Source organism: Solea senegalensis, linkage group LG18 (genome assembly GCF_019176455.1).
Source record: "Solea senegalensis isolate Sse05_10M linkage group LG18, IFAPA_SoseM_1, whole genome shotgun sequence".
NCBI lineage: Eukaryota > Metazoa > Chordata > Actinopteri > Pleuronectiformes > Soleidae > Solea > Solea senegalensis.
Window position 1 is genome coordinate 18,350,619 of NC_058041.1, and position 27,979 is coordinate 18,378,597.

A 27,979-nucleotide genomic window follows, 5' to 3' on the forward strand; every position below is an offset into this window, starting at 1 on the left:
ACATCCGGTCTGATTGACCGGAAACACTCAGGTAATTCACTGTAGCGACCCCTAGAGGGAGGAGCCAAAAATAAATGTGATTAACAGCAACTATAAACACAACCTGAAAAATGACGTAATGATGACGTCACAGGTGTCGTGATGACGTCATGACGCTCTGTCACTCTGTGTCCTCTCCCACAGTTCAGCGCTGCCCCCTGGTGGCAGCAGCTGTCACCAGCAGTCATCGCTGCACTGTGATGTAATAGCCTGTAGTCACCACTGGGGGTCAGCAGCTCCCAACTCTTGAAGCAGCATGTGTACGAGCTATGGTCAGATTATTTACAGATTATAATCTGTCACTAACAAACAACACTTCAGAGAACTACTGAGAATGTGACCTAATCACATCATCTGAAGATAATCTGAAGATAATCTGTTGGAACTGGTTTATAGACCAAAAAGGGGCTCAATGTGTTTAGTCTGCCAAAGACTGACTCATGATTCTGGTTCCTCCCAAACTGAGACTCCACCTAAACCACAGAGGACACAAATATGAGCTGGTCCTCTAAAGACAGACACAGAGACACAAATATGATCTGATCCACTAAAGACAGACAGACAGACAGACATAAACATGAGTTGGTCCTCTAAAGACAGAGACAGAGGACACAGAGACACAAATATAAGATGGTCCTCTGATCAGGACACAGGTCCACTAAAGACAGACAGACAGACACATCACTCTCACTCACAAATATGAGCAGGTAGAGACAGACACAAATATGAGGGTCCACTGAGGACAGACAGACAGACACAAATATGAGCTGGACAGACACATGAACAGACAGACAGACAGACACAAACATGAGTTGGTCCTCAGAGACAGAGACACAGATAGGCCAGTCCACTGAGGACAGACAGACACAAATATGAGCTGGTCCTCTAAGACAGAGACAGAGGACACAAATATGAGCTGGTCCACTGAGGACAGACAGACAGACACAAATATGAGCTGGTCCTCTAAAGACAGAGACAGAGGATACACATATAAGATGGTCCTCTAAAGACAGACACAGAGACACAAACATGAGCTTGTCCTCTAAAGACAGACACAGAGACACAAATAGGAGCTTGTCCTCTAAAGACAGACACAGAGACACAAATAGGAGCTTGTCCTCTGTAAAATAAATCAGTTCATATTTTAATAAACAGACAAAGACACACAATCACAGTTTTTTTAAATACAGATTTTAAAAAAGGTGAAAATCTGACAGAAGACGACTGTGTCTCTACAGCTGTAGCCCTGTATTTAGGGCGGAGACACAGGATATTTTAAGTGAGTGACTGAGCTGCTGTCTCACTGACACACATACAGACACACAGACACAGAAACCTGAACCTGAAGAGGATTTTAGTGAACAGTAAAAAAGTTTGTTTTTGATTCAGTGATAAAAAAAGTAAATCTGTGTTTCTTTAGCTCCTTTTTAGTCCTGATTATTCACTCACTCATTCATTAATTCACTCATACAGTTCATATATGTGTGGTCCACAGATTCATCCATTCATAGTGTCTTCTCTGACGTAGGACTGAACCCCAACCCCCGCTCCACCACCGTGCCGCTCGTTTAGAAAACTATGAAATCTACGTTAGCATTTTTCTGTTAGCCAATGCTAAGGCACTTGATGTTTAATCAAAGTGCTGTAGTGCACTTTTTATTCACTTCATCATCTGTGACTCCGCCCCCTGCTGATAGGTTAGAGGTCAACTGTTACGGTCAGTGTGTGTGAGAAGGTTTTCAGTCGTTAGCTGTGAGTGAATGAGTGACTTTCCTTTGAATGAGCTCAGTGTTTCACTTCACCACCGGTTTCCAGCCTTCAGAGGAGAAAGACCTGGATTTTTCCACCTGAGGAATCTTCACAATGGAAGACGGTGAGACGTCTTCAAACTCGTCCGCAGCTGAAGACAGCGGGACAGTGGGATTCATCCTCTGCTGACCATAATCTGGACCAAAGAGGTCCCAACCCTGTCACCAGAGGTCACCATAAAACAGTGTCTGAAAGACATTTAAAGAGACGCCAACGTCATAACTGTCCACCATCATGTCCAAAAGTCTTTGTGAGACTTCATGTCCTGAGGTCACTGGTGCATGAAGAGTCGTATGAGTCCGGCTCGGTGCAGCTGCTGCCACAGGCTCATCTCCAGGCGCAGGTCGTGGTTGCTGTAGAAGGCCACAGCGTGGTAGCTGCTGTCATAGTAATGATCCGAGTAGTTCATGTAGTCTGGAGTCATGAAGCCGTATGCGCTCACCTTTATCAACAGAGAACGCAGACAAGACCAGCGTCAACCTCACAAAAACTGAGTCAGCATGTTTCCAATCGCAAACAAACTCGTGGAGCTCAGCAGGTATAGTCACAGCCGGTCTCTTGAGTCACGAAGTGAAGTTTGGAGGCGATCGATCACTGTATGCCGCTTATAGGGCACTTCCTGTGTTGTGGTGAATGGTCGCCAGTGGTTGCTGTGGCCACGCCATTTTGAATCCACAAAACTCAAAATTCAAAATGGCCGACTTCCTGTTGAGTTGAGGCCATGGTTACGGTGGACTTTTGTTCCGAGTTTCAGAGAATTCAATGGAACTATGCCAATATCGCATTTATGCCAGACCTGACCTCCGCGCCAAAGTTTTTATGCACATTAACACACTCAAAAATGGCCGCAATTACACGGATATAATAATCTGAAGGATTACAATACGTTCCTCCCACAAATTTGCGATGTCTAAGAATTCTGACGGCCTAAAAACATGTTTGGAACTGACCTCATGAGACGACTCCATTTATGATGATTAAATCAACAGTCGGATCTCAGTACATTATGGGATTACACGCAGATTAAGATTTCTACTCTGCGTCTAATCTCCACAGGTTACCTGGTCACATGTGTGCAGGGCAGCCAGCAGCATCACAGCGCCAGTGGACGGGCGATAAATGTTCTTGTGGCTGGTTTTCAGAGTGTTTGATCGGAGGAATCTGAAAGAGAAGAGGACGTGAAAAACCCTCACACGATCATCTCACATTTTAACTCCGCCTCTGCAGACGAGTGTCTCACCTGTTTCTGAGGTAACGGATAAAATCTGGGTGGTACATCTTTAGCTTCTCAGCGGACACATCTGTTCCAAAGAGTGTTGTGGGGCTGTGGAGGAAAGACATCACTGCTGTAAGAGTCATGAGTGGAAGTGGTTTCCCACATCTGATCTCCAACAACATCACTTCAACAAAACGTCTGTTTACGTGACTTTGTGATGCAACTTCATATAAATCATGTTTGCAACTAGAAAGACTGCTGATCACCTGCTTCCTCTCAGTCCAGCTGAACTTTGCTATCTTGATATATTGATAGTACGTGAAGTGTATTCCCCACGCATGTCCCACATACGCATAAGTCCACCTATGTCCCGTATAATAAGTACAAACTCAGACGCAAGGCACCCCCACACAAGTGTCCCATACGCATGTCCGCACGTGCTAGCGTCCCCCACGCTAAGCGTAATTCTACACAAGTGTACCCACGCAGTCCCCATGGAAACCCCCATGCAAGTGTCCCCTACGCAAGGTAATTCCTAATGAAGTGTCCCTATGTAAGTGTCCCCCATGCAAGTGTCCCCACGCTAAGGTATCTTAACGCAAGAGTCCCCATGCAAGTGTCCCCTATAAGTGTCCCCACGCTAGTGTACCCCACGCAAGAGTCCCCATGCAAGTGTCCCCTATGCAGTCCCCACAAGTGTAATGCCAGCGTACCCCACGCAAGTGTCCCATACGCAAGTGTCCCATACGCAAGTGTCCCGTACGCAAGTGTCCCCGACACAAGTGTCCCCTACGCAAGAGTCCCCCATGCAAGTGTCCCCTACGCAAGTGTCCCATGAGGTTCCTCGCACAAATTGATGCCAGGAGCCGTTTGATTTGTGATGAATTGAACAGTTTCTCACTCTCTGTTTCGCTCACGCCCTTGTTCCACTCGAGTGTGCGTCGCCGCAGCTTTCATGAGCAGGTAGTCGCGGTCGTGGTCGGGCAGAAAGACGTAGCGTGTTTCCTGTTGGACGACAGCAGCAGAGACGATGACAGACGTGATGGTGTTAAGGATTTATTGTTGTTAAGTTGTTGTCCTGACCTCAGAGTGGGGCGGTCTTCTGTAGCCGACGCCCGCGTAGCTGTTCAGGGAGTTCATTAATGTGTTGGTGGAGAAAGTGTAGTGCGTGGTCCGAGAGCCCACGTCCTGCTCAAAGCCCTGAGTGATCGCCCCGTTAGTTCTGAAAATCACAAACATGAAATGAGCGTGAGATCGTCTGTTTACATCTGAGTCTCTGGCTCCAGTGTCCAGGATTATTCAGTGTGAGCTTAATCTCATGATATACAGAGATTATCAGAGATTACCTGAGGTTTACTCGTGTTACTGTGAAAATGTGTAATTTTACTTTTACTTAGTATGTTTTTGTTTTTTGTTTTCAGGTGAACGATGAGGACAGGTGAGGACAGGTGAATGATAGGACAGGTGAGGACAGGTGAATGGTAGGACAGGTGAGGACAGGTGAACAATGAAGACAGTTGAACAATGAGGACAGGTGAGGAGAGGTGAAAGATGATGACATGTGAGGACAGGTGAACGATGAGGACAGGTGAGGACGGGTGAACAATGAGGACGGATGAACGATGAGGACAGGTGAACGATGAGCATAGACAGGAGCAGCAGCTGTCTTCTGTCTCACAGATGTCCTTAGTGCAGGTGTAAAAGCAGCAGCTGGAGTTTACCTGAAGACGTAGTGATGGCTGTCAATCTCCTGTCCTTTCTTTGAATACTTCAGGATTCCTCCGTTCCCTACGACAGCACAGTGGATACACAAGGACGCGTCACTGCGATTCTTCCAGTCGTCGAACATCTGCCGGTTCACAGAGGAGTTGAGGACGGACAGCGTCTCCACCAGAGCTGAAAAACAAGAAAAACATTCAAACAAAAGAAGAAATCATTCCGTGTTCTATGATTAAAGAAGACTTTAAAAAGAAGTTAAATTGAAGGTTTACTTGCGTAATCGAGGCCTCCCCACCCATGTGCTCCTGTGTACTTGCTCAGACGCTGATGTTGTTCAGGACTCACATGTTTGGCCCACTGTAGGACAGGGATATGTTTCAGAAACCGTCCACCAAATTCCGTCTCTGCAACATGACCTTGGATCCCATCAGGGCAGTTCTGTGGGCGGAGATAACAAAGCACACACAGTCACATGATTATCACATAATTAGCATCATCTGTTCTACTTCTGAAACGTCTGGTCTTCAGTGCAGTTTGTGTTCACCTGAGAAGAACTCACCGTTTGTGGTGGGATGTCCTCACTCGTGTAAGTGTCTCCGATGAACGGAGGATCTGTGGGTCCACGCTTCAGGGTCCTGCTCTCTTCGTCCGACTTGGACGTGGCCTTGGAGACAGACGGCACTTCGTTCTCTGCTGGTGCTCGCTGTGTCTTTGCCACAGGTGTTTGAGACTCAAGAGTTGGAGCTATACGTGGGTTTGGACGCAGAAACGTTGCAGAGGAGAACTCTGGGTGAGACGGACGGTTCCTGCTGGTGTTCCTGTCCACAGGCTCCTCAGAGTCCTGGGAGCTGCTGGGACAGAAGAACATGGAGCATTGAGTCACACAGGAAGATTTTCTACTTTGTGTCATTTTCAGCTTCTTCAATGTGAATATTTCCTCGTGTCTTTGCTCCATAAAAACAAAGAAATCATTCAAACTCAATCACTTTGTGTTTCATCATCATGTTCAGGTTTGACAAACACTGTTTTATGACATTTTATGGACCAAACAACTAATTAGAAGTTATATACTGTATATGAATAGTTTGGAATAATGGTTTGAAAATCTACAAAATAATGAGCATGATGTCTTCAGACATTAAACACCACCATAAAGCAGAAATTCCACCACAGATTTTCAAACTTTGACGTCAGCATTTCTTGTTTTTCCTGGTTCCGTTTGACCGTTTTCTGTTTCTGTGCCTGTTCGGTACATGAGTCCAAAATCCATACTTTTACAAAAAGTATTACAGACTTAAAGGCACCAACATGGATGTGATGTCATTCCCAGTCCTGACACCGAAAACCTTCTGGAACAAACGGATCTCTTTACGAGCATGAACTCACCTCAATGAACAGTGAGGTCAATGCTTTGTCTTGTCCTGCTGGATTTCCTGTGGCTGAGTTGTATCTTCAGCTGAGGATGGGTCAGTTATTTCTGCAATGGTGGGTACAGGGACAAACACTGCCGTCAAGTTGCAGCAGGTTCCGGGTTCACAGAGCGGGACATTCCCTCTAGGACATCTCCAGTGTCTCCTGACACTGCTGGAGTAATATTGTCCTCAAAGGCCTCAGAATAAGGGTCTCCCTCATCACTGGTGGTTGTTTTTGCATTATTTTCAGTAATAAAGGTTTTCGTCATCTCTCGTCTCACTGGGATATAACGAGGAATAGGTGGAAGACTTTCTTCTGCTCTCTTCAAATCAAACAGTCTCGTCTTAGGGACTTTATATCTTGTCCTTGTGCCATTGTTATTGTTTTGTCTTTGTGGCTCCTGTGGCACTGGATCTTGTGAAACTGAAATGCTGGAACTGTATGGACAACGTTCATAGTCTACTGTTCTATGAAGATGAAAGTGATGATGTCATCACAGGGCGTCTCCTTTCAGCCGTTTTGCAAAGTTCCAAAACAATTTAACCTTGTGGAAAACATTACATCTGTTAATGAAAACAGCATTCATTCTTTCATTTCATTAATTTTCTGCCTCTTTATCCACCACATGAGGGTTCCAGGGCCGACACAGAACCACAAATAAAAATAATAAAATGGAAATGAAGGAAATATCTATGGATATATACGTACAACACTTATTTCAGAATGAGTGTCTGTGGTATTGTGGTCTTCCTTTGACTTTACAGACGCCTCAGCAGATCATCTCGTCTGCTCCCTTGTGTCCTCTTCTGTTACACCAACTGTCCTCCTTCATAACATCCAGGTCTCCATCTTCAACATTGTTGGTCCAATATAATCACGATCCCCGCTCTGCACGTGACCAAGCCATCTCAACGTCACCTTTATCTCCAAACCGTTCAACCTGAGCCATCCCTGGAATCCTGTCCATCCTGGTCACTCAGCATCTTCAGCTCTGCCACGTCCATCTCCACTGCGTACGTCATAGCTGGCCTCACGACAGCCTTGCAGACCCTCCCCTTCACTTTTTGACTGGTCGTTAAGCATTCCTCGTTGTGTCTTTTTGGGTGAAGGTGAAAAACATGTGAGCACCACAGATAATCCACCGGGTGCCCACACCATCACCACATTAAAACCCAAACACCCACCCCGAACTCTGCATCGTTAGAATAGCCAGAGTTGAAGCCGCCACCCACTTACCCTGATGGGAACACTGATGTGTGAAAACCCTGCATCACACGGGCAATAATGTGCAATTTAATAATTATCGCTTCAATGTATTGATGATGCTAATGTTTTATTTATTGATTGTATGCTTTCAATTTTATTGAAATATATCACAGGCATGTGCGCCTGTTGCACAAGAAATTTCGTTGTACTTTTCTGGCAAAATGACAATGAAGATTCCAGTCTATTCTATTCTGTGCTATTGTTTTAGTAGATATCATTTTGAAGGGGGGGGGCATTGCCATTTTGCCCCACATAATCCAGACAGCTACGTAAATTTGTGCATTTTTAAACGGAATTTTGCTCAGCGATTCTGTGATGTCATTCCCAGGTCTGACTACCACACCTTACGCCTTCTAGAACATGTTATTAAAGTACAACGGTCCACTAGCATTCAAGCTACTCACTGTTATATTCACTGATAAGGGCTTAAAATGTTCAACACTGCAGTGAGGTCAATGCTTTGTCTTGCTCTTCTGCTTCTTCTTCGGATGCTTTTCCTGCAACGCGTGAGTTTTATCTTCAGCTGAGCATGGGGCGAGTATTTCTGCGATGGTAGGTACAGGGACATACATTTTCAGGTCAGTGTCCGCCGTCACAAATGCATCCAGCAACGCTTGAGCAAAGCAGCAGAGGTTGGTATCCTTCACTGCCTCAGTGGGATCAAAAGAAGAAGCAGGGGAAGCGATTTTACTGCTGTCCTGTAATTTGTGGCTGGAGGACATATTTGTCTCGTCATCTGTAAGATTTTCCACAGTTGGAGTGGAGATGCTCGGGAGTGCGTCGTCATTTATTGCTGCGGTGGGAGGTATGTGGCAAACAAGGGAAGCCATTTTCTTGCTCTCCTCTAATCTGGCAGAGTGGCTGGAGGACAGTCTCGTCTCTGGGACTTCAACCTCTAACACGTTTACAGAGCTACTGTAGGTCTCCTTAAAGGCCTCAGAGCTCATCTCTGTCAATGTATTCACATTTAATTCAGCAACAGCATCCATGATAGCTGAAGAGAAACCGAGAATCATATCATCAGTAATTGATGATGAGACCTCAGAGACGCCTGACACACCTGGAGAGATGAAACAGGTCTCCTTGAACGTCTCAAAGCAACTTTCTTCCAAAACCGGGGAAAACACATTCATATCTTTTACAGAAGTACCAGCAAGAACATCGGCCAACATGTCATCAAGGATTGTTGCATAGACAGGTTCAGAGGATGCAGGGATAGAAGACAGTCTTCCTGGGTCCATGATGTCCTCCATATTGAAAGTGATGGCAGGTAGAGTGTCGTCATAAAGTTCCACAGTATCTGGACAGTAATCACTTATTGTTGCAAAGGCAGGATCAGAGCAAGTAGCGGAGGCTGTATTCATGGTGGCCTGTGACCCAGTAGAGAACCTGGATGACAGTCTCCTGGGGTCCATGATATCCTCCATTCTGTAAGTGATGCTGGGTAGAGTGTCGCTATAAAGTCCTGTGGTGGCATGTGCAAGGAAAGCTGTGGAAGATGTTCTGCTGTCCTGTGAAGAGGAAGAGGACGGTCTTGTCTCTTGGACCAGGGCCATTTCCACATCTGGAGTGATACCAAGTACAATGTCATCAGTTATTGTTGCATAGAAAGGTTCAGAACAAGTAATGGAGGCCTGGGGCCCAGTGAAAATGCTGGAGGACAGTCTCCCGGGGTCCATGATGTCCTCCATATCGTAAGTGATGCCAGGTGGAGTGTTGCGATAAAGTCCCGCAGTAGCTTGTGTGGTAGAAACAGCCAAATTTGTCCTGCTGTCCTGTGATTTGGTAGAGTTGAAAGAAGGTGGTCTTGTCTCCTGGACCATGATCATTTCCACAGCTGGAGTGAAACCAAGTGCCATATCATCGGTTACTGTGTCATAGATGGGTTCAGAACAAGTAGCAGAAGCCTGTGACCCAGTAGAAATTCTGGAGGACGGTCTCCCGGGGTCCATGATGTCCTCCATATCGAAAGTGATGCTGGGTAGAGTGTCGTTATAAAGTACTGTGGTAGCATGTGCAAGGGAAGCTGTGGAGGTTGTTCTGCTGTCCTGTGATCTGGTAGAATTGGAAAAAGACGGTCTTGTCTCCTGGACCATGATCATTTCCATAGCTGGAGGGAAACCAAGTGCCATATCGTCAGTTACTGTGTCATAGATGGGTTCAGAGCAAGTAGCAAAAGCCTGTGACCAAGTAGAACTTCTGGAGGATGGTCTCCCGGGGTCCATGATGTCCTCCATATCATAAGTGATGCTGGGTAGAGTGTCGCTATAAAGTCCCGCACTAGCATGTGTGGGAGAAACAGTGACATTTGTCTTGTTGTCCTGGACTCGAGTGATACCAAGTGGAATTTCATCAGTTATTGTTGCATAGAAAGGTTCAGAACAAGTAATGGAGGCCTGTGACCCAGTAGAAATTCTGTAGGATGGTCTCCCGGGGTCCATGATATCCTCCATATCGAAAGTGATGCCAGGAGTGTCGTCAAAGTCCTCTGAGTAACGGTCTCCCTCATCAGGAGTGAACATTCTTAACTCATTTTCTGCAGAACTGAAGAACCCTTCATAAATAGGTATAGTGGAACTAAGTGTGGTGTCATCAGATATTGCTGCAAGACTGTGGGTCCTGTTGTCCTGTGATATGATAGAGTGACTGGAAGATGACCATGTCTCTGGGACTTCGTCTATGCCTGTGTCTAAAGCAGCTGCAGAGATACTGCAGGGTTCACCGAAGGGCTCATAGCAAATTTCTGCCACTGCAGGAAACTCATTTCTAGTAACACCAGTGATGACTAGATCAGTCTTTTGTTCAGTCCCATCAAACATAGGTAGAGAGGAACAAAGTATGGTGTCATCAGTTATAGTTGCAAGGGTAGGTATGGGGGAGGACGGCCTGCTGTCCTGTGATCTGGTTGATCGGCGGGAAAATGGCCTCTCTGGGACTCCGAAATCTCTGATGTCTTCAGTCACAGGGGAAGGGAACCTAAGGGTGTTCTCAAAGGCCTCTGAACAACTGTCTGACATATCAGGGGTGAACAGATCTAACTTCTTTTCAGCAGCAGTACTCATTAACTCTTCAAAAACAGGTGAAGTGGTATGAAATAGGGTGTCATCAGTTATCGTTGCAAGGTTAGGTACGATAGACTGTCTGGAAAATGGCCTCGATTCTGGGACATCTGGGACATCAATGTCAGTATCGAACACAGCTGCAGTGATACTGAAGTTCCCAAAGTCCTCCAAGTGACTTGCTGTAACGCCAGTGGTGACCATATACATGTGTTTTTCAGCCATAGGACTCAGAGCCCCACCCAAAAGAGGTGGAGTGGTACTTATTGCAGCAGTAGTAGGATCAGGGTGCACAGGGAAGGTTGTTCTGCTGTCCTGTGGTGTGATGGAGTAGCTGGAGGACGTTCTCCCAGGGACTTTAAAATCTCCAAAGTCTTTTGGAGAGATGCTGCACATTTCATTGAAGCTCCCAGAGCACATCTCTGCCACCTCAGGGGAGAACATCTCAAACTGGTTTTCAGCAGCAGCGCTGAGAGTGCCGTACACTGTGGGACGGTACGGTGGTATGGTGTCCCTGCAGTCCTGTGGATCTGTTGAGATGATGGACATTCTCTTGAGGGAAACATCGAGAGCATGTGGTGCTGCAGTGGCAGGTACTGGGTAAACAGGGTCTGCGATGTCTTCCCTCACAGCTGGAGGGGAACTAAGGGTTTTCTCAAAGGCCTCTAAACAACTGTTCGGCACATTAGGCATGAACATATCGGACTCATTTTCAGCAGCAGTGTTCAGGAACCCACCAAAAATAGGCAAAGTGTTTCCAATAAGGGTGTCTTCAGTTACTGCTGCAGCGGTGGGTTTCTCCCTGCTGTCCTGTGATCTGGTAGAGTGGCTGGATGATGTTCTCTCAGGGACTTTAATGTCTCCAGTGTCAGCTGGAGCGATACTGTGCTCAAAGGCCTGAGAATCACCGTCTGCCACATCAGTAGCGCATGCATTTTCATTTTCAATTTCTAGAAACTCAAACATCAAAGCCTGGGCAAAATCGGAAAGGTTTTCGTCATTTTCCGTCTCCACGGGACACAGTGACGAAAGGGCGTTCTTGTCCAATCCGGTTGGATGATCGGACGAGAGTCTGCTGTTGGGGACTTGATCCCTTTCCATTGTCCCAGTGTTATTATTATTTTATTATCTCTGCAATTCTTGTTCTGCTTATGTTTTAAAATGATACCAAACTTTGAAGATGAAATTGATGATGTCATCACAGTGTCTCCTTTCATGTTTAGCTCAGTCATTCTGTGGCGATGCAATGACATCAGTTTGAGAATGTTCAGGAACAATTCAAACACGGAGAACCTCACAAACAGCTGCTTTCTCATCAGTTTGAAGTTCTCGCTCATTCTTTCTCTGTGATGTCGTCATCCAGCTTTGACCAGTAATGACACAAATGACACAATGAAACCAGGACGTCGTCATGACAGGGCCCTCGCGTCCCCATGCTAGCGTCCCCCGCGCCGGTCAGGCAGTGCAGGAGTTCCCTGACCTTACTTTTGAATCTGTGAAACCTTTGATGCATCTCGTTCATTTATGTAGAGCGCAAACCGCCAAAACTCAATTTTGCCTCTGTTTTCAACTCAGCGGGTGCTATAGAACCCTTGAGCAACGCACAGGTCCGGGAACTATGCCAATATCACATTTTCGCCAGACCTGAGTTTTTATGCTCGCAAACACACAGATAGAATAATAATCTGAAGGATTACAATAAACGGCTCCTGACGAGTTTCATGCCGCTCTCAGTACCACAGAAACACAACATAAAGGAAAGCTTTTGATCTTCACTCACCTGTTGCGGCCCTGGATGTAACCATGGAAACGACTCAGCGGCACCAGTGACCAGGACAGCGTCTCCTCCAGGTTCCCACGCAGGAGGTAGACAGATACCACAAAGCTGACCGTCAGCATGCCAAGAACCGTCCTCTTCATCCTCGCCATGGCGCTGGTGTCCCTGTGTGGTCGGCTCTGTTCACTAGCCCCGCCCTCTGCTCCACCTGAGGGAACATGAGGCGGCGGGCGAGCACGAGGACAGGTTTCTCTCTGTTCCTGGTCGACCGGAGGAGGGAAGGCAGCGTGTCGGTTTAATGAACCCGGCAACAAGATCTGGGCACGACTCAGGAATTCTGTCAACACAACCACAACAGGAGGGAGGAGGACAGACAGAGGAATGAGGACAGACAGAGAGAGGACAGAGGGAGGACAGTCAGAGGGAGGAGGACAGACAGAGGAATGAGGACAGAGAGAGGACAGAGGGAGGACAGGGGGAGGAGGACAGACAGAGGAATGAGGACAGACAGAGAGGACAGAGGGAGGGACAGTCAGAGGGAGGAGGACAGACAGAGGAATGACAGGACAGAGGGAGGACAGTCAGAGGGAGGACAGACAGAGGAATGAGGACAGATGGAGGACAGAGGGAGGGACAGTCAGAGGGAGGAGAACAGACAGGGAGGAGGACAGAGGGAGGGAGGACAGAGGGAGGCCAGTCAGAGGGAGGAGGACAGACAGGTAATGAGTACAGACAGAGGGAGGAGGACAGACAGAGGAATGAGGGAGAGAGGACAGAGGGAGGACAGTCAGAGGGAGGACAGACAGAGGGAGGACAGTCAAGAGGGAGGAGGACAGACAGACGGAGGAGGACAGACAGAGGTCACTCAAATGTCACTGAGCACAATTTTTCTTCAGATTTCCGTGTTTCTGTTTCTCTCTGCGAGTGAGTTTAAAGAAAACTGATTCTTTATTTAGTGAAACTTAGGCTCGACCACAACCCTGACCTTTGACCCTGGGTTTGTCTCACACACACACACACAGAGATCAAATTCCCACGCCTGTAAATGAAACCTGAGTGTGTGACATGTTGGGAAAGTGTTGTCTGAATATTTCACACACACAGCGACACACACACACACACACACACCTCAGGGGTTCTCACACTAAGGAGCTGGCAGTTGTCAGGGAGCCTGAGGCCCCTGGGTGAGAGCCCGCTTTGCCCACCCTCTTGCAACACTCCTGCCTTAGCTGAAGTTGTTACCAGCAACAAACACAGGAAGTTGGATATTCTTCACTCCACACACACACACACACACACACACACACACACACACACACACACACACACATGTTCGACATTCATGACATGAGGGGACATTGCATTGACTTACATTCATTTCCTGGAGACTTACCCTAACCATAACCACAATTACTACTGGCCTAATCCTAATCCTAACCCTAACCCTAATCTCAATCTCAGCCTAACCTTAAAACATACCTTCACCTTAAAATGTAGTAATTTACGTTATGGGGACTTGCTTTTTGTCCCCACAAGGAAGACAAGTCCCCATAATGTGACTGTGTAAACAGGTTTAGGTCCCCACAACATTAGTAATACCTGGACACACATACACACACACACACACACACACACAAAGTTTCTCCACAGATGAACAAACCTTCAAACTGACACAGACACAGTTTCAGCTGGAGGAACGGGGAAAATCCTCAGGGTCAGAGTTTACCGAGAAACATCTGGGACACGGCTCTCTCTCACTCACACACACACACACACACACACACACACACACACACACACACACACTTTCATCTCTCTTCCTTCTTTCCGTTACTCGCGGACTTTGTTGTCTTTTCATCACAAACACAAAACTTTACTTCACTTTAAAAACAAAAGAAAAGCTCTCACCAAGAGGAAGTCGTCACTTCTCTGTGATCTCTGCTGCTGCTGCTGCTCATCTGTGGTGTGGAGAGCCTCAGCACAGTGGGGGGCGGGGCCAGAGAGAGAGAGAAATGAGCAACAGCTGCTGGAGAGAGAGAGAGAGAAAGAGTGAGAGAGAGAGTAACTGTAGCCCTGAGGATTTCTGTTGTGAAGCTGAATCATGAGGGACGCCACGAGGACAGAGACAAACAAACAATTGTCTTCTTCTTCTCCGGTGGTGAATGAAAAAAGAGAGAATACAACAGCGAGCCGTGCGTCAACAATCTTTGCTTTTTATTCTCCTCCTCCTCCTCCTCCTCAGCGTTTCAAAGAAAATCATCATCACTGTGAAAAACCCACTAAAAACTAAACAAAGTAACAACAGTGAGTTTACACATGAAGTGTGTGTGTGTGTGTGTGTGTGTGCTGGTATCGGTGGTCACACAGGGTCAGGGTCACACAGTTGGAGAATTAATGACAGACACGTCACTAACTGCTTCACACATTCATTAAAGTCTAAAACGACCGTGTCACGCTCACGTCCATATCTGTATATCCAGACACACACAGACACACACACACAGACACACACACAGACAGACACACACAGACACACACACACACAGATGAAATCTAACCCACAGAGCCTGGGTGTTTCCGTGTCACTGTATTCACAGCGAGGACGAGAACAATGACAGAAAAGTCCTCACATGTTTTTGTGTGAAACCTAAAGAATGAAAGCTTGTGAGTGTCCTCCCCTCCTGTCCTCCCTCTCCCTCCCTCCCAACACACATCAATATCTCAAATACTTCCTCTTCTCTCGTTCACTTCCTTAATCTCCAGTCTTTAACGTTGCTCTCTCTCCCTCCCTCTCACAAACCTCTCAGTTTCTCATGACTCAGCAGAAAACCCACAGACGTGTGAAAACACTGAGGAAGCGCTTTTTATTATTTCCTCTCTGACTTCTCCTCATCACTGTTTTCTATCTCTTCATCCTCCACGTGGGTCACGTCACAGGGAGCTGCAGCAGCCAATCCCAGCTGACGTAGGGGTGAAGTGGGTGGGGTCACAGGTCATACAAGACACATGACACAAAACCAACCATCACACTCACTGGATTTACACACACACGCACACACGCACACACTCACACACTCACACCCCACACACACACACACACACGCACATACACACACACACACACACAGGTGTGGTTCAAACATTGTAACAAAACAAAAGCACGTGTTAATAAATCACCGGCACTGTATGTTGGCGAGTTTCTGACTCACATTCACCTTCAACTAGAAGTGATTTGTTTTTTTTTTATCCTGATGCAGGAAAAACATGTCCAGTGTGCGTCCGGGGTCACGTGACCTTTGACCTTTCCTCGTGGTCACAGCGTGGACACAGACTGTGATGCATACCTGGACTCGGCTCCCTCCGAAACATCTGACCTCCCTGAGAACAGTGCTCAGAAACATCTGGAACTGCTCTCTGTGGGGGAGGGGGTACAATCTTCACCAGCTCTAAGGAATTTAAGTTTCCAGGAGGGGGAGGGAGGGGAGGGGCGGTAGTGTTCAATTGTTCACAGTTCACCCTCGTCAGATCCACACGTTCAGTCTTGTTTGGCAGAAAACGACGTCCAACCAGGAAAAGAGTCACATGAGGGTAGAGTGGACACACTGTTGGCGCCTGGAGGGGTGAGGGGGTGGAGGGGTGAGGGGGTGAGGGGGCATGGCTTCCTGTCAGTCACTTCTCCAGCAGCTGCTTCCTCTGCTGCTCCCACAGCGCCTCCAGGTGGTCTGCTCTCTTCACAGCAGCCTGTCAGAGGACCAGGCTCATGTCACTCACTTATTCACTCATTCATCCACAGTCATGTGTTCACATCTCGTTTGTAATAATCACCTCATACTGACGCCGCAGATTACTCACAGTCTCCTCCTTCTTCAAGATGGCCGACTTCACTCTGGCAAAACAGAAAAAATTAATCTTCTTCATTGTCTCTTTACAACCATGAGCCGGGTAAAGCCCCGCCCCAATCACCCCCTCACCGTTGGTGGACTTCAGCCAGCTCCTCCTCCTTCTCTTTGGTGACCCGCTCCACCTCCACACGCAGACGGGCCCTGACCTCCGACACCTCCGCCTTCATGCGACGGTTCTCCTCCTCCGTCGCCAGCAGACGCTCAGCAAACTCCTGCCGTATGACGTCGGCCAGAGCGCGGCGCTCGCTCACCATCCTGTCCCTGCTCTGAGAGGACGGGGGACACAGAGACAGTTGGACGTGTGTCCAGTGAAGAAGCCGGCGTGGTCTCCTCGCTGCTCCTTACCTGCGTGAGGTCGTCCACCTCCTGCTGTTTGTGTCTGAGTTGGGCCTGAAGTGAGATCATGGCTCCCTCCGCCTCCACCTGCTGCCTCCTCAGCTCCTGCTGCTTCTCCACGGCTTCTCTCTCGGAGCGCTGCAGCTCCTGTAGCTCCGCCTCATATTTGTCCCTGACACGTTTCACCCTGCGGACGGCGAGAGCGTTGAGTGACGCCTGAACGACGGTGCTGACGAGAACTTTCTCAGATTAAAGATGAAGTGTGGACCTGTTGTCTGCCGCTCTCTCACACGCCTCCTTGTCCTTGGTCGTCTCCTCCTCCAGCGTCCAGATGGCGAGCTCAATCTCTTTGTCGCGCTCTCGCCGCAGTTCGTCTTTGAGTTCGCCCTCTCGCCGCAGAAGCCACGCCTCCTGCACACGCACACACGCTGGATTGTTGTAATTACAGAGTCAATAGATTTCGTTGAGGTGGAGCACAAGAAAAAACAAAAACAGACCTCTTTTTTCTTCTGCTTTTCTTCCCACGTTTGTTTTTGGATCACCAGATGTTCCTGCAGAGCCTTCACCTCCACCTGTGCACACGCACGCACTCATGTCACTCCTGCCACTCATGTCACTCCATGTCACTCCCGTGACTCATGTCACTCCTGTGACTCATGTCACTCCATGTCACTCCCGTCACTCCATGTCACTCCCTTGGCTCCTTGTCCATGCTCCATATTAACCATTCGCCATGGTATAAATTCACTCCATGTCACTCCCGTCTCCATGTCACTCCGCTTCCTCATGTCCTCCGTCCTCCATTCCATCCATGTCACTCCGTCACTCATGTGTCACTCCGTCCTCCGTCCATTACTCCGTAGCCGCCATTGTGCTCCATTATCCATTCTCCCGTATCCATATTACTCCCGATCACTCCATGTCCTCCGTCACTCATGTCCTCCGTCCTCCATGTCACTCCTTGACTCATGTCACTCCGTCCTCCATGTCCTCCGTCCTCCATGTCCACTCCGATCCTCCGTATTACTCATGTCCTCCATGTCACTCACTTGACTCATGTCCGTCCTCCATGTCACTCCGTCCTCCATGTCACTCCCGCCGACTCATGTCACTCCGTCACTCCATGTCCTCCACTTGACTCATATCACTCCGTCCTCCCTTTCTCCGCTTCCATCCATGTCCTCCCGTCCTCATGTCCCTCCCGTCGCATATCTCCGCGGCTCCATATCACTCCGTCCTCGCCGCCGCCGTCCTCCATGTCACTCACTTGGCTCTTCCATGCTCCCGTACTCCATATCACTTCCATTCACTCCATGTCACTCATGTCACTCCCACATGACTCATGTCACTCATGTCACTCCGTCACTCATGTCCTCTCACTCACACCTGGTTTCCCTCTCCTGCTCCTCTCGGCTTCTGTCTAACTCTTGTGTGAGCGCTCGTCTGGACACAGTCACTCCCGTGACTCATGTCACTCCATGCCACTCATGTCACTCCTGTTACTCATGTCACTCCCATGACTCATGTCGGCTCCCGTCCATGTCACTCCCGTCCTCGAGTCACTCCCATTACTCCATGTCACTCCTGTCACTCAAGTCACTCCCATGACTCATGTCACTCCCGTCATTCCATATCACTCCATGACTCATGTCACTCCATGTGTTACTCCCGTCCTCCATGTCCTCCGTTACTCATGTCCACTCCCATGACTCATGTCACTCATGTCACTCCCATTACTCCATGTCACTCCTGTCCTCAGTCACTCCATGACTCATGTCACTCCCGATCCTCCATGTCACTCCCATGACTCATGTCACTCCCATGACTCATGTCTGCTCCATGTCACTCACTTGACTCATGTCCTCCCGTCCTCCATGTCCTCCCATGACTCATGTAAGCCAGTCCTCCATGTCTTCACTCAAGTCACTCCCATGTCCCCATGTCCTCCCGTCACTCAATGTCACTCATGTCCACTCCCATGACTTGTGTCCTCCGTCACTCATGTCACTCCATGACTCATGTCACTCCATGTCACTCTTCTCCGTGACTCCTTATCCTCTGTCACTCCGTCTCCTTCTTCCTCGGTACTCCATGTCACTCACTTGACTCATGTCACTCCCGTCCTCCATGTCCTCCCGTCACTCATGTCACTCCATGTCACTCATGACTCTTCCTCCCGTCCTCCCGATCCTCCATGTCACTCATGTCACTCCCGTCCTCCATGTCCCTCACTTGACTCATGTCCTCCGATCCACGCCATGTCACTCCGTCCTCTCATGTCACTCCCGTCCTCCATGTCACTCCGCCCGGCTCATGTCCTCCCGTCCTCCATGTCACTCCCGTCCTCCAGCCACTCCCGTCCTCCATATCACTCATGTCACTCCCCACATGGCTCATGTCACTCATGTCACTCCGTCCTCTCCTCACCCTGGGTGTCTCCTCCTGCTCCTCTCGGCTTCTGTCTAACTCTTGTGTGGCCTCATTGGACACAGTCACTCCCGTGACTCATGCCACTCATGTCACTCCCGTCACTCATGTCACTCTCCTCACCTGAGTGTCTCCTCTCACCGCTCCCTCTACATTCTGTCCCCAACTCTTGTGTGGCTAAATCCTGGGGCTGATGCACTCCGTGACTCATGTCACTCCACATGCCACTCATGTCACTCCTGTTACTCATGTACTCCATGACTCATGTCGCTCCATCCTCCATGTCCTCCCGTCCTTTCAGTCCTCCCATTACTCCTCCTGTCCTCAAGTCACTCCACATGACTCATGTCACTCCGTCATTCCATGTCACTCCATGACTCATGTCCTCCATGTTACTCCCGTCCTCCATGTTACTCCGTCCTCCATGTCACTCCGTCCTCATGTCACTCATGTCACTCATGTCCTCCACGTTACTCATGTCACTCCCATGACTCATGTCACTCAGCATGTCACTCCCATGACTCATGTCACTCCTGTCCTCAGTCTCCCATGACTCCATGTGCTCCCGTCCTCCATGTCACTCCCATGACTCATGTCCTCCATGTCTTTCCCACTTGACTCATGTCTCCGTCCTCCATGTCACTCCCATGACTCATGTCACTCCCGTCCTCCATGTCCTCCCACTGACTAATGTCCTCCCGTCACTCCATGTCACTCATGTCCTCCCATCGTATCTCCATATCACTCATCTGCTCTCCTCACCTGGTGTCTCCTCTCCTGCTCCTCTCGGCTTCTGTCTAACTCAATGCTGGCCTTCCGTCTGGACACAGTCTCCGTGTCATGTCCTCCATACCCACTCATATGCTCTATTACTCGTAATCACTCCATGGCTCATATTAAGCAGCCGTCACTCCATGTCCTCTCCCATATTCTCCATGTCGCTCCCATGACTCTATATCACTCCCGTCCTCCCATTACTCATGTCACTCAGGCTGTGTGCTCCTTCACTCCATGACTCATGTCACTCCATGTCACTCCCGTCACTCATGTACTCCCATGACTCATGTGCTCCCTTGACTCATGTCCTCCCGTCCTCATGTCACTCCATGTCACTCACTTGACTCGCCTGCACTCCAGTGCTTTCAGCCATCACTCCCATGACTCATGTCACTCCATCCTCCATATCACTCCATGACTCATGTCACTCCACTCCATATCTATATTGTCACTCTCCTCACCTGGTGTCTCCTCTCCTGCTCCTCTCGGCTTCTGTCCCCAACTCTTGTCTCTTGGCCTTTCGTCTGGACACAGTCCTCCTGTTACTCATGTCACTCCTGTTACTCATGTCGCTCCTGTTACTCATGTCACTCCTGTTACTCATGTCGCTCCCGTCACTCCATGTCACTCCCGTCACTCCATGTCACTCCCATGACTCATGTCACTCATGTCACTCTCCTCACCTGGTGTCTCCTCTCCTGCTCCTCTCGGCTTCTGTCTAACTCTTGTGCGAGCGCTCGTCTGGACACAGACGTGTTCTCCTCCAGCTGCTGTCGCAGATCCTCCAGCTCGGCTCGCTGCCTGCGACACACCACACAGCTCAGTGTCGTCATCATCAGCATCATCATCCACAGCTTCATTTCGACCTTTGACCTCACCGTGCAGCCAGCTGGGCCAGCCTCTCTTTCTCCTCTGCCACCTCAGTGAAGAGACGCCTCCTCTGCTGCTGAAGGGCGAGCTCCTCCTCCTGAAGCTGCTTCTCATATCTGACACAAACACACAAACACGTTTCAGTCCCCGCTGATGAGGAGCAGACGCTCTGCTGTGTTTGGATGAACCCACCTCTGCTTGGCGAGCGCCCTCTCTCTCTGACACTGCTCGTCTTTCTCCGTCTCCAGCTGCGAGCGCAGCGCCTCACACTGGTGGACGTAGCGCTGCGACGCGCGCTCGTCCGCCTGCAGCAGCTCGGCCTCGTGGAGCGAGCGCAGCTTCTTCAGCTCCTGTTTGTGTTTGGAGATCAGCTTCTGGATCTCTGGCTCCAGACCTGAGGAGGAGGAGGAGGAGCAGAACATTCACAGCTCGACAGTGAACACTTGATGAACATGTAGTTTGTGATACATCAGAATCATTTCCGGTGTATATCTTTAGTTGAACTCCGTTAACCCTTTAACACCGAGCGTAGATTGCAGACGACACGTTTGTGGGAGAACACTTTGTGTTGCCGTCGTTACGCGACAATTTGTGCCGTCTGAGACATTCCAGCGGTTTCTGAAAGCAAGACGTTGCCAGTGTGTGTGTGTGTGTGTGTGTGTGTGTGGTTATTACAGTCACTTCACTGCGCTGTCGCAGGAAGCTGGAGAATCAGCGTCTTTGTCACCAGAGAGGAGAGAGTTGGAAAACACGCTTTTTTGGCCTGTTTTTGGACGTTGAGACAATGACTCAAACAAATTCTGTTCAAATTTCAAATTTAACACACACAAAATCTGGTGTTCGTGGATTAGCAACTGCCAGATATTGAAAATTATTCTGGCAGAAAGACACTGACAGGACAGGTGGAGGACAGACGCAGGACAGACGCAGGACAGACACAGGACAGACGGAGGACAGACGGAGGACAGACGCGACATACACAGGACAGAAGCAGGACAGACTCAGGACATACACAGGACAGACGCAGGACAGACGCAGGACATACACAGGACAGACAGGGGACAGACGCAGGACAGACTCCGTACCTTTGACTGTGATCTCTTTGATCTTCTTCGTCTTCTCGTCGATCCATTTCTCCCGGCGGATTTTCTCGGTGACGCACATGAGCTCCTTCAGCTTCTTGATCTCCTGTGGACACAGCGAGATCACGCGTGAATTCAGAGGGGGGTGACTTATATTACATCCACCATGTTTTCACTTTAGAGAACAAATCAAACGTATGATCCACAGAATCACAGCTGGTGTGTCTTTAAAACGATGAGGATGATGGTGATGAAGATGTCGTTGTTCACTTCTTCACTTCCTGTCGTTACAGCGTTTCTGTGACACTCACTCATAAATGTGTGTCAATAATAACATTCACATGCAGACACATGAACTCAGACCACAGACTGAGAGGAGAAGCCAAAGTTACCTCACACAGGAGGCCCAGAACGTGCCACACCTACAGCCAGGACAAGACAGACACACGGACAGAGGCGGTGAAGAGCAGCAAGAAGAAGAAGAAGAAGAAGAAGTTAAACCAAAGCAAGACACTGAGGCGGGGTGAGGCAACGCAGGAGCAGAGAGACACAGGGAGACACAGAGAGAGAGAGTCTCACCACTTCATGCTGCTCCTGCATCTGCTTCATCTTCTTCATGTACTTGTGATCCACCTGCTTCAGCTCGCCCAGCACTCCCTCACAGCGCTCGCTCAGAGCCTTCTTATCAGAGATCAGCTGCACACAGAGCACACGGCGTACATTCATCGTCACCACGTGGTTCAGACTGAGCGACGCATCTACGACGTCACATGATCGCGTCTTTATCTCACTGTGAGACGGACTGAAGTCTGTAAACCGCTCACTCTCCCACACCAAACCTCATAGAGACATCACACACACAGGAGCTGTTGTTCAAATGTCTGATTTTGTCACTTCGGCATTAAAAATCCTTTGTTCAGATTGACCTCAGTGACACAAAGTGACCACACGAGGCAGCAGAGGACCAGCAGCTCCTGTGTCCTTGTGAGCTAAAATCACTTTCTCTGTGGGCTTTGGTGTGGGAGAGTGAGTGGTTTACAGACGTCAGTGTCCTGCTCATGGATGCACCGCGTCGTAGAAACACCTGGTCGATGAACGTCAGGTGTCTCTGGACGGTGGCTTCATACTGTTCCTTCTGGAGCTCCAGGTTTCTCTTGAGCTCGTTCTCCGTCTCCTTCACGTGTCTCATCGTCAGCTCTCTCTGCTGAACCTGACAGACACACAAAACCATGGAGTCAGACACTCTGTGTGTGTGTGTGTGTGTGTGTGCGTGTGCGTGTGTGCGTGTGTGCGTGTGTGTGTGTGCTCACCAGTGCGGCCTGCAGCATGTTGACCGTCCGCTTCTTCTCTTCCAGCTCCAGCTTGATTCTCATCATGGAGCCGGTGACTTCAGCCGCCGTGGCCGACGCCGGCTCGTCCTCGGACAGCGCCGCCTGGTGACGCACAGGTGTATTAGAACAGGACGAGTGCGATGACATCATCGTCGATCGCTGAACGCCGACCTCTCTGTGCGACCCTGAGGTCGCGGAGCGCGGCCTCTCCTGCTCAGACTTCTCCATCTCGTTGAGGAAGCTCATGATGCTCTGGAGTTTGGCCTCGGAGAGAAGGGCGCCCCCGTCTGGCAGTGCAGGGTGGCGACTCAGCCGCTGCCCGTGGCGCTCCAGGTTGTCTGTGGTCAGAGAGTTGGAGTCTTCGCTCTTTTTGGCGGGAGAATAGAAAAGCAGGTTATTGCAGGTTTGTTGCAGCCTGGGATCAGAACATCGGCTCCGTCACACCGACCTCGTCGATCCACGCGTACTTCTCCCTGCTGTCGCTCTTTGGCTTCAGACTCTCTGGCTCCTCCTCCAGCAGCTTCAGTGTGTCCAGCAGCTCGTGGAGGGTGGTTTTAGAGGACTCCGCCTCCTGCAGCTGCTGCACGCTCACTGACCTCTGCAGCGCCTCCTGGAGGACAGACGGGGGACACTGTAGACGGACAGACCACAGAGCGTGGAGTCTGGCAGTTTTCTGATCACTTACCCGGGAACACGGAGAAGCTCTGTGATGAGACGACACTGACGGGGAGACGGCTCTGTTCACGGCGGGTTCTGTGGAAGCATGAGAGCGTGGTGAGGACAGGGTTCTGTTGTCCTCACACACCAGGACACAGAAACATCAGCCACACCTGTGTTCTTGCTTTTCACGTCTGTTGGAGAAACCTGTGGCGGCTTCACGCACCCGCTCACACCAGCCTGCCTCAGTCGCTCCTGCTGCAGCTCCTGAACCACACCACCAGAGGGAGACACAGGACAATGAGACACAAGTCTGCAGATCCTCTCCTGGAGGACGTGGACATTCTACGTCTTCTACGTCTCCTGCAGCTTCTTCATCAGATCTCTCAGTATTCTCTGAGGAGACTCTGGATTCTGTCCTCTGCCCCGTCCTTCCCTATGTCCTGTCCTCTGCCCTGCCCCCTGTCCTGTCCGCTGTCCTCATGTTTACCTGTGAACACTGGGAGCCTCTGAGATCAGACAGATCAGGAGAAGTCGCTCTGAAACTCCGCCCCCTGGAGTCAGACTCAGTGTTGGTGGCTTTGAGCGTCAGAGAATCTGGACTGCAGTCGCTCGTGGCAATCGTGGGTTTGTCCACGCGTGGCTGCTTCAGGCGGATCTCAGGCTCATGCTGGATCTGTCTCTGCTGCAGCTCCTGTAACACACCAGCAGAGGGAGACACGGGACAGGAGGCGTCAGGTCTGACACTCACGTCCACACTTCACTAACCTCGTCACACACTCGTCACCTGGATCGCAGTGATCCTCGCCACAGCAGCTTTCTCTTTACGAATCTGTCGCCGCTCTAAGCTCCGCCCAGCCTCCTCTGTTCGCCCCTCCCACTCCTACAAAGGTAAAAGCACAGGGAGTGTGAAGGGAGGGAGGGAGGGAGAGAGAGAGAGAGAGAGAGAGAGATAGAAGGATGATGCATACCTTCCTCTGACTCGTGACGATGCGTTCGAGTGCGGCGCGGTGTGTCTGGCGAGTGCTGACGCGGCGTCTGTACCAGCGCTGGATGGTGACGGCGGCTCCGTTTACCTGTTGAACAAACCTTCAGACACACGAGAGAACGTGTGTGAGGCACACAGCGGTGACACGCCGCTCTGTCAGGTTTCAAACACGCACACGTCTGACCTCTCCGCCTCTTCCTCCGTGACCTCTGCCCTCTGGGGCGGCCGCACAGAACCGGCGTGGGACGTGGACGGCGGCGAGGAGAAGTTCTTCTGGTACTTGGTGACGGCGGCGTCATCGTCGTCGTCGTTGGCTTTGAGGAGGTTATTACTGAGAGGAGAACAGAGTCGTTAACATCAGCTCTACAACCATGTGCAGCCCACGCGGAGGAAACTCCACGTACTTGAAGGACGGCTTCTGGTTGGAGCTCTTGGGTGTGAGCGGTGTCTCCGAGTAGTTGTTGTGTAAGATGGTGGTGACAGAGTTCCCCACGGCCGCCTTGTTGCTCCTGAAACAACAGGTTCATGGAAACACACGCGCCACAGAACAAACACAAACTTTAAGTTCAAAAGTTTGTTTTTCATGTTACAAAATGTAAACTGGACCAAACTCTGCTGTGACCACACGTCGCCTCAGGGGTATCTTTGATTTAGCACTGCCGCTCACCTGTTGTTGGCGGTGAAGGTGGCGGCCAGAGCGGCGGCGGGCTCTCTCGTCCTCAGGCTGCGGGGGCTCGACCTGGGCTGGTCGTCCTTCAACATACAGACAACAGCTTTTAACACAGTTTTTACCCTCACACGACTCTCAGTAACTGTCATTGAATTGTAATATTTGTGTGGAAATAGTCACTTCCCGAATTCTTGAATGCATCTTGTAGCTTCTTCTCTAAACTCAACACACTGTGTGAGCCTGCAGTACGTTTAACTTTGAATCAAAATACCAGAATATTCCACGTGGTTCTGTCCGGCGAGGCTCTTCTGTGACAGGACGCTCTCTTGCCTCCGTCTGACGTGCTCTCAAAAAGGCCGACGACGTGTTCTTCCCTCTTGTCCTGACTGAGGACAAATAAACGTCACACAGTGAAGGCAGTTTTAGACAGATGTGGGAGATGATCTCAGATGCAGAGCGATGTGATGACACCACACAGCCATTCCTTTACTGTTTGAGTTTTGCAGGAGGAGGGAAGAGGGGGGCAGGAGGGCAGGGGGTCATGGGTGAGTGACTGGCAAAGACCGAGGGGTTCAGTGGAGGTATTTAACCGTCTGAGAGGGGAGGGAGTGGTGAGGCAGCAGCTGTCCAACAACAGAACCAGAGTATGCACACTGCTGCTTTCACTGGCTCCTGGTAGACGGGGTAACCTGACCCCCACACCCCCCCACCCCCACGCCTGCCCAACCTGGGACAAAGCAAAGCAAGTACCCCATGACCCTAGCAACAGGCGGCAGGCTTCCCTCTACTCTTTATCATGCAGAGGCCGGCGTGACACAATTGTCATTGTGTGAGCAGCTGTGGCTGCAGGGCTCTGCCAGATGCTGCTCAGTGAACAGAGTGAGGGAGTGAGGGGGTGAGGGGGTGAGGGGGTGAGGATCCTTCCTGGTAACACGAGCACAGAGTCATGGCGGTGACACACGTCATCTGCTCTAAATCCCACATTCTTTTATTAAAACTCCCTCATCCTTGATTTGTTGTATCATCGTCATCGTCATTCTGTTACAGGCACAAATTCCACTGTTATGACATGGGCAGGTGTCTGTGTGTGTGTGCAGGTGTGTGTGTGTGTGTACCTCAGACTGATGTTGGCTTGCTGATGGACCTGTGTGGTGCTGCTGGACCTCCTCAGGTTCTTGATGGAGCGAGAGCCAGCGTCGCCGGCGTCGTTCTGCAGATTTTAAACGTTTATTTCAAATCAACGACCATTTACGCATCAGTGACGTGCAGTGGACACAGTGTGACTCACCGCGGTGTTGCGTTTGCTTCTGTCCCCGGCGACAGACACCGACACGGACCGGGACAGGTACTTCCCAGGTGACGCCACGGCGCTCGGTCTCTTGGACACCGAGAGCTGGGAACCCGACAAGCTCAGCTCCAAGGTCCGGTCTTTGGAGGCCGACGGGACGGACGTGGGAGCGCGTGTTTTATGCATCCTGTGGAAACCTGGTGTTTGTTTCCCTGGGTCACAAAAACAACATGGTTCACTCACTTTAGTACACCATCATTATTGTGTTTCACTTGCTGTTTAACATGCACAACAACAATAAAACACTGGTTTGCACAAATATGACATTGAGTACTTTGTCAGGGACTCTTTCTTCATGTCACACACAAATCCTTTTCAAATCACTGAAGGAACCCACACACACACACATTCACTTACACAGATGCATCTTTACAAATCACATGAGTCAGCAAACACACACACAGCCATCTGGATTATGACAAACGCATTGTTATTAATAACCATCATCCCATCAATCACTGATTTTTCAGCTGAATCATTGATAAAAAAACAGCAGGTGAGGTTGTTTCTGTTAATTCTGTCTGTGACAAACACAGTGGTTACCATGGTGATGACACCGCTCACCCTAACAACACGAGCGTGTGTGTGTCTGTGTGTGTTAGTTTAGGCTTTACTTACTACACTAACCCTCTCCTTACAGTATGAACCCGTGAAACGTGACTAATTCACTCTTAACACAATGAACACAAAACACGACAGGTGTCGTTAAAACCCTAACACAGCTTTTAACTCACTAACTGACTAACTGATTAACTGATTAACTGACTAACTAACCCTGACAGTGATAACTAACAGGATTAACGTCAGTTACGTTATTTCAAACAACAACGTTTTGTGACATTAGCAGAAAAAGTTCGGCCGCAGCATCTGTGGCTCGGCAGGCTAACCATGGTAACTCGGCTAACGGAGCTAACTCAGCTAACAGTGCTAACAGTGCTAACGGAGCTGCAGCAGTGATTTTAAAGAGAAAACGCTGCTGCTAACAGTGAACGACAGTGGTTTCTGTACTCACTGTGAACAGAAGAACGCCATTCACGCTCTGTGACGCTCGCTCACTCACTCACTAACACACACACTCACTCACTCACACACACACACACAAACAGGCAGTCTCCGCCCCTTCTCTCTCATTGGTCCACATTCATTCTTGTTTGTGATTGGTTGAGAGGTGTCCATCTTCTGTGCATCATGTCCTCTGTCCTGTGTTTATGATGTCCTCTGTATAATGTCCTGTATATAATGTCCTGTATATAATATCCTCTGTGTAATGTCCTGTATATAATGTCCTCTATA

At 49.5% G+C, this 27,979-nt stretch overlaps 2 protein-coding genes across 8 annotated transcripts; both read right to left on the reverse strand.

Moving 5' to 3' along the window:
- Positions 1–1,208: 1,208 nt before the first annotated feature.
- st6galnac (ST6 (alpha-N-acetyl-neuraminyl-2,3-beta-galactosyl-1,3)-N-acetylgalactosaminide alpha-2,6-sialyltransferase) lies at positions 1,209–14,996 on the reverse strand. Of its 4 annotated transcripts, none has more exons than XM_044014421.1 (10): positions 14,207–14,996; positions 12,302–12,558; positions 5,343–5,631; positions 5,056–5,221; positions 4,786–4,960; positions 4,148–4,286; positions 3,966–4,069; positions 3,089–3,172; positions 2,910–3,009; positions 1,209–2,290 (listed from the first exon to the last, which is right to left on the reverse strand). In XM_044014421.1, exons 1-10 carry the CDS (start codon positions 14,399–14,401, stop codon positions 2,120–2,122), a joined length of 1,680 nt encoding a protein of 559 aa, XP_043870356.1. In that variant the 5' UTR covers positions 14,402–14,996; the 3' UTR covers positions 1,209–2,119. The 4 variants fall into 4 exon arrangements, with proteins under 4 accessions (XP_043870356.1, XP_043870355.1, XP_043870358.1 ...); XM_044014420.1 differs by having other exon boundaries at positions 5,343–5,634; XM_044014423.1 differs by having other exon boundaries at positions 12,302–12,635.
- Positions 14,997–15,928: 932 nt separating this feature from the next.
- Positions 15,929–27,774, reverse strand: cep131 (centrosomal protein 131). 4 transcript variants are annotated; one of them, XM_044014719.1, is made up of 28 exons: positions 27,699–27,774; positions 26,627–26,838; positions 26,454–26,548; positions 25,610–25,724; positions 25,336–25,421; positions 25,073–25,177; positions 24,853–24,999; positions 24,652–24,769; positions 24,468–24,563; positions 24,171–24,374; positions 23,854–23,947; positions 23,709–23,776; positions 23,472–23,633; positions 23,195–23,389; positions 23,003–23,125; positions 22,777–22,902; positions 22,272–22,388; positions 22,085–22,114; positions 21,696–21,798; positions 20,803–21,004; positions 20,619–20,726; positions 20,424–20,541; positions 17,034–17,108; positions 16,805–16,947; positions 16,546–16,723; positions 16,270–16,466; positions 16,124–16,184; positions 15,929–16,039 (listed from the first exon to the last, which is right to left on the reverse strand). In XM_044014719.1, the coding sequence occupies exons 2-28, from the start codon at positions 26,810–26,812 to the stop codon at positions 15,968–15,970; spliced, it is 3,324 nt and encodes a 1,107-aa protein (XP_043870654.1). In that variant the 5' UTR covers positions 26,813–26,838; positions 27,699–27,774; the 3' UTR covers positions 15,929–15,967. The 4 variants fall into 4 exon arrangements, with proteins under 4 accessions (XP_043870654.1, XP_043870655.1, XP_043870653.1 ...); XM_044014720.1 differs by lacking the exon at positions 22,085–22,114; XM_044014718.1 differs by lacking the exon at positions 22,085–22,114 and having other exon boundaries at positions 23,003–23,389; positions 23,472–23,630.
- Positions 27,775–27,979: the final 205 nt, after the last annotated feature.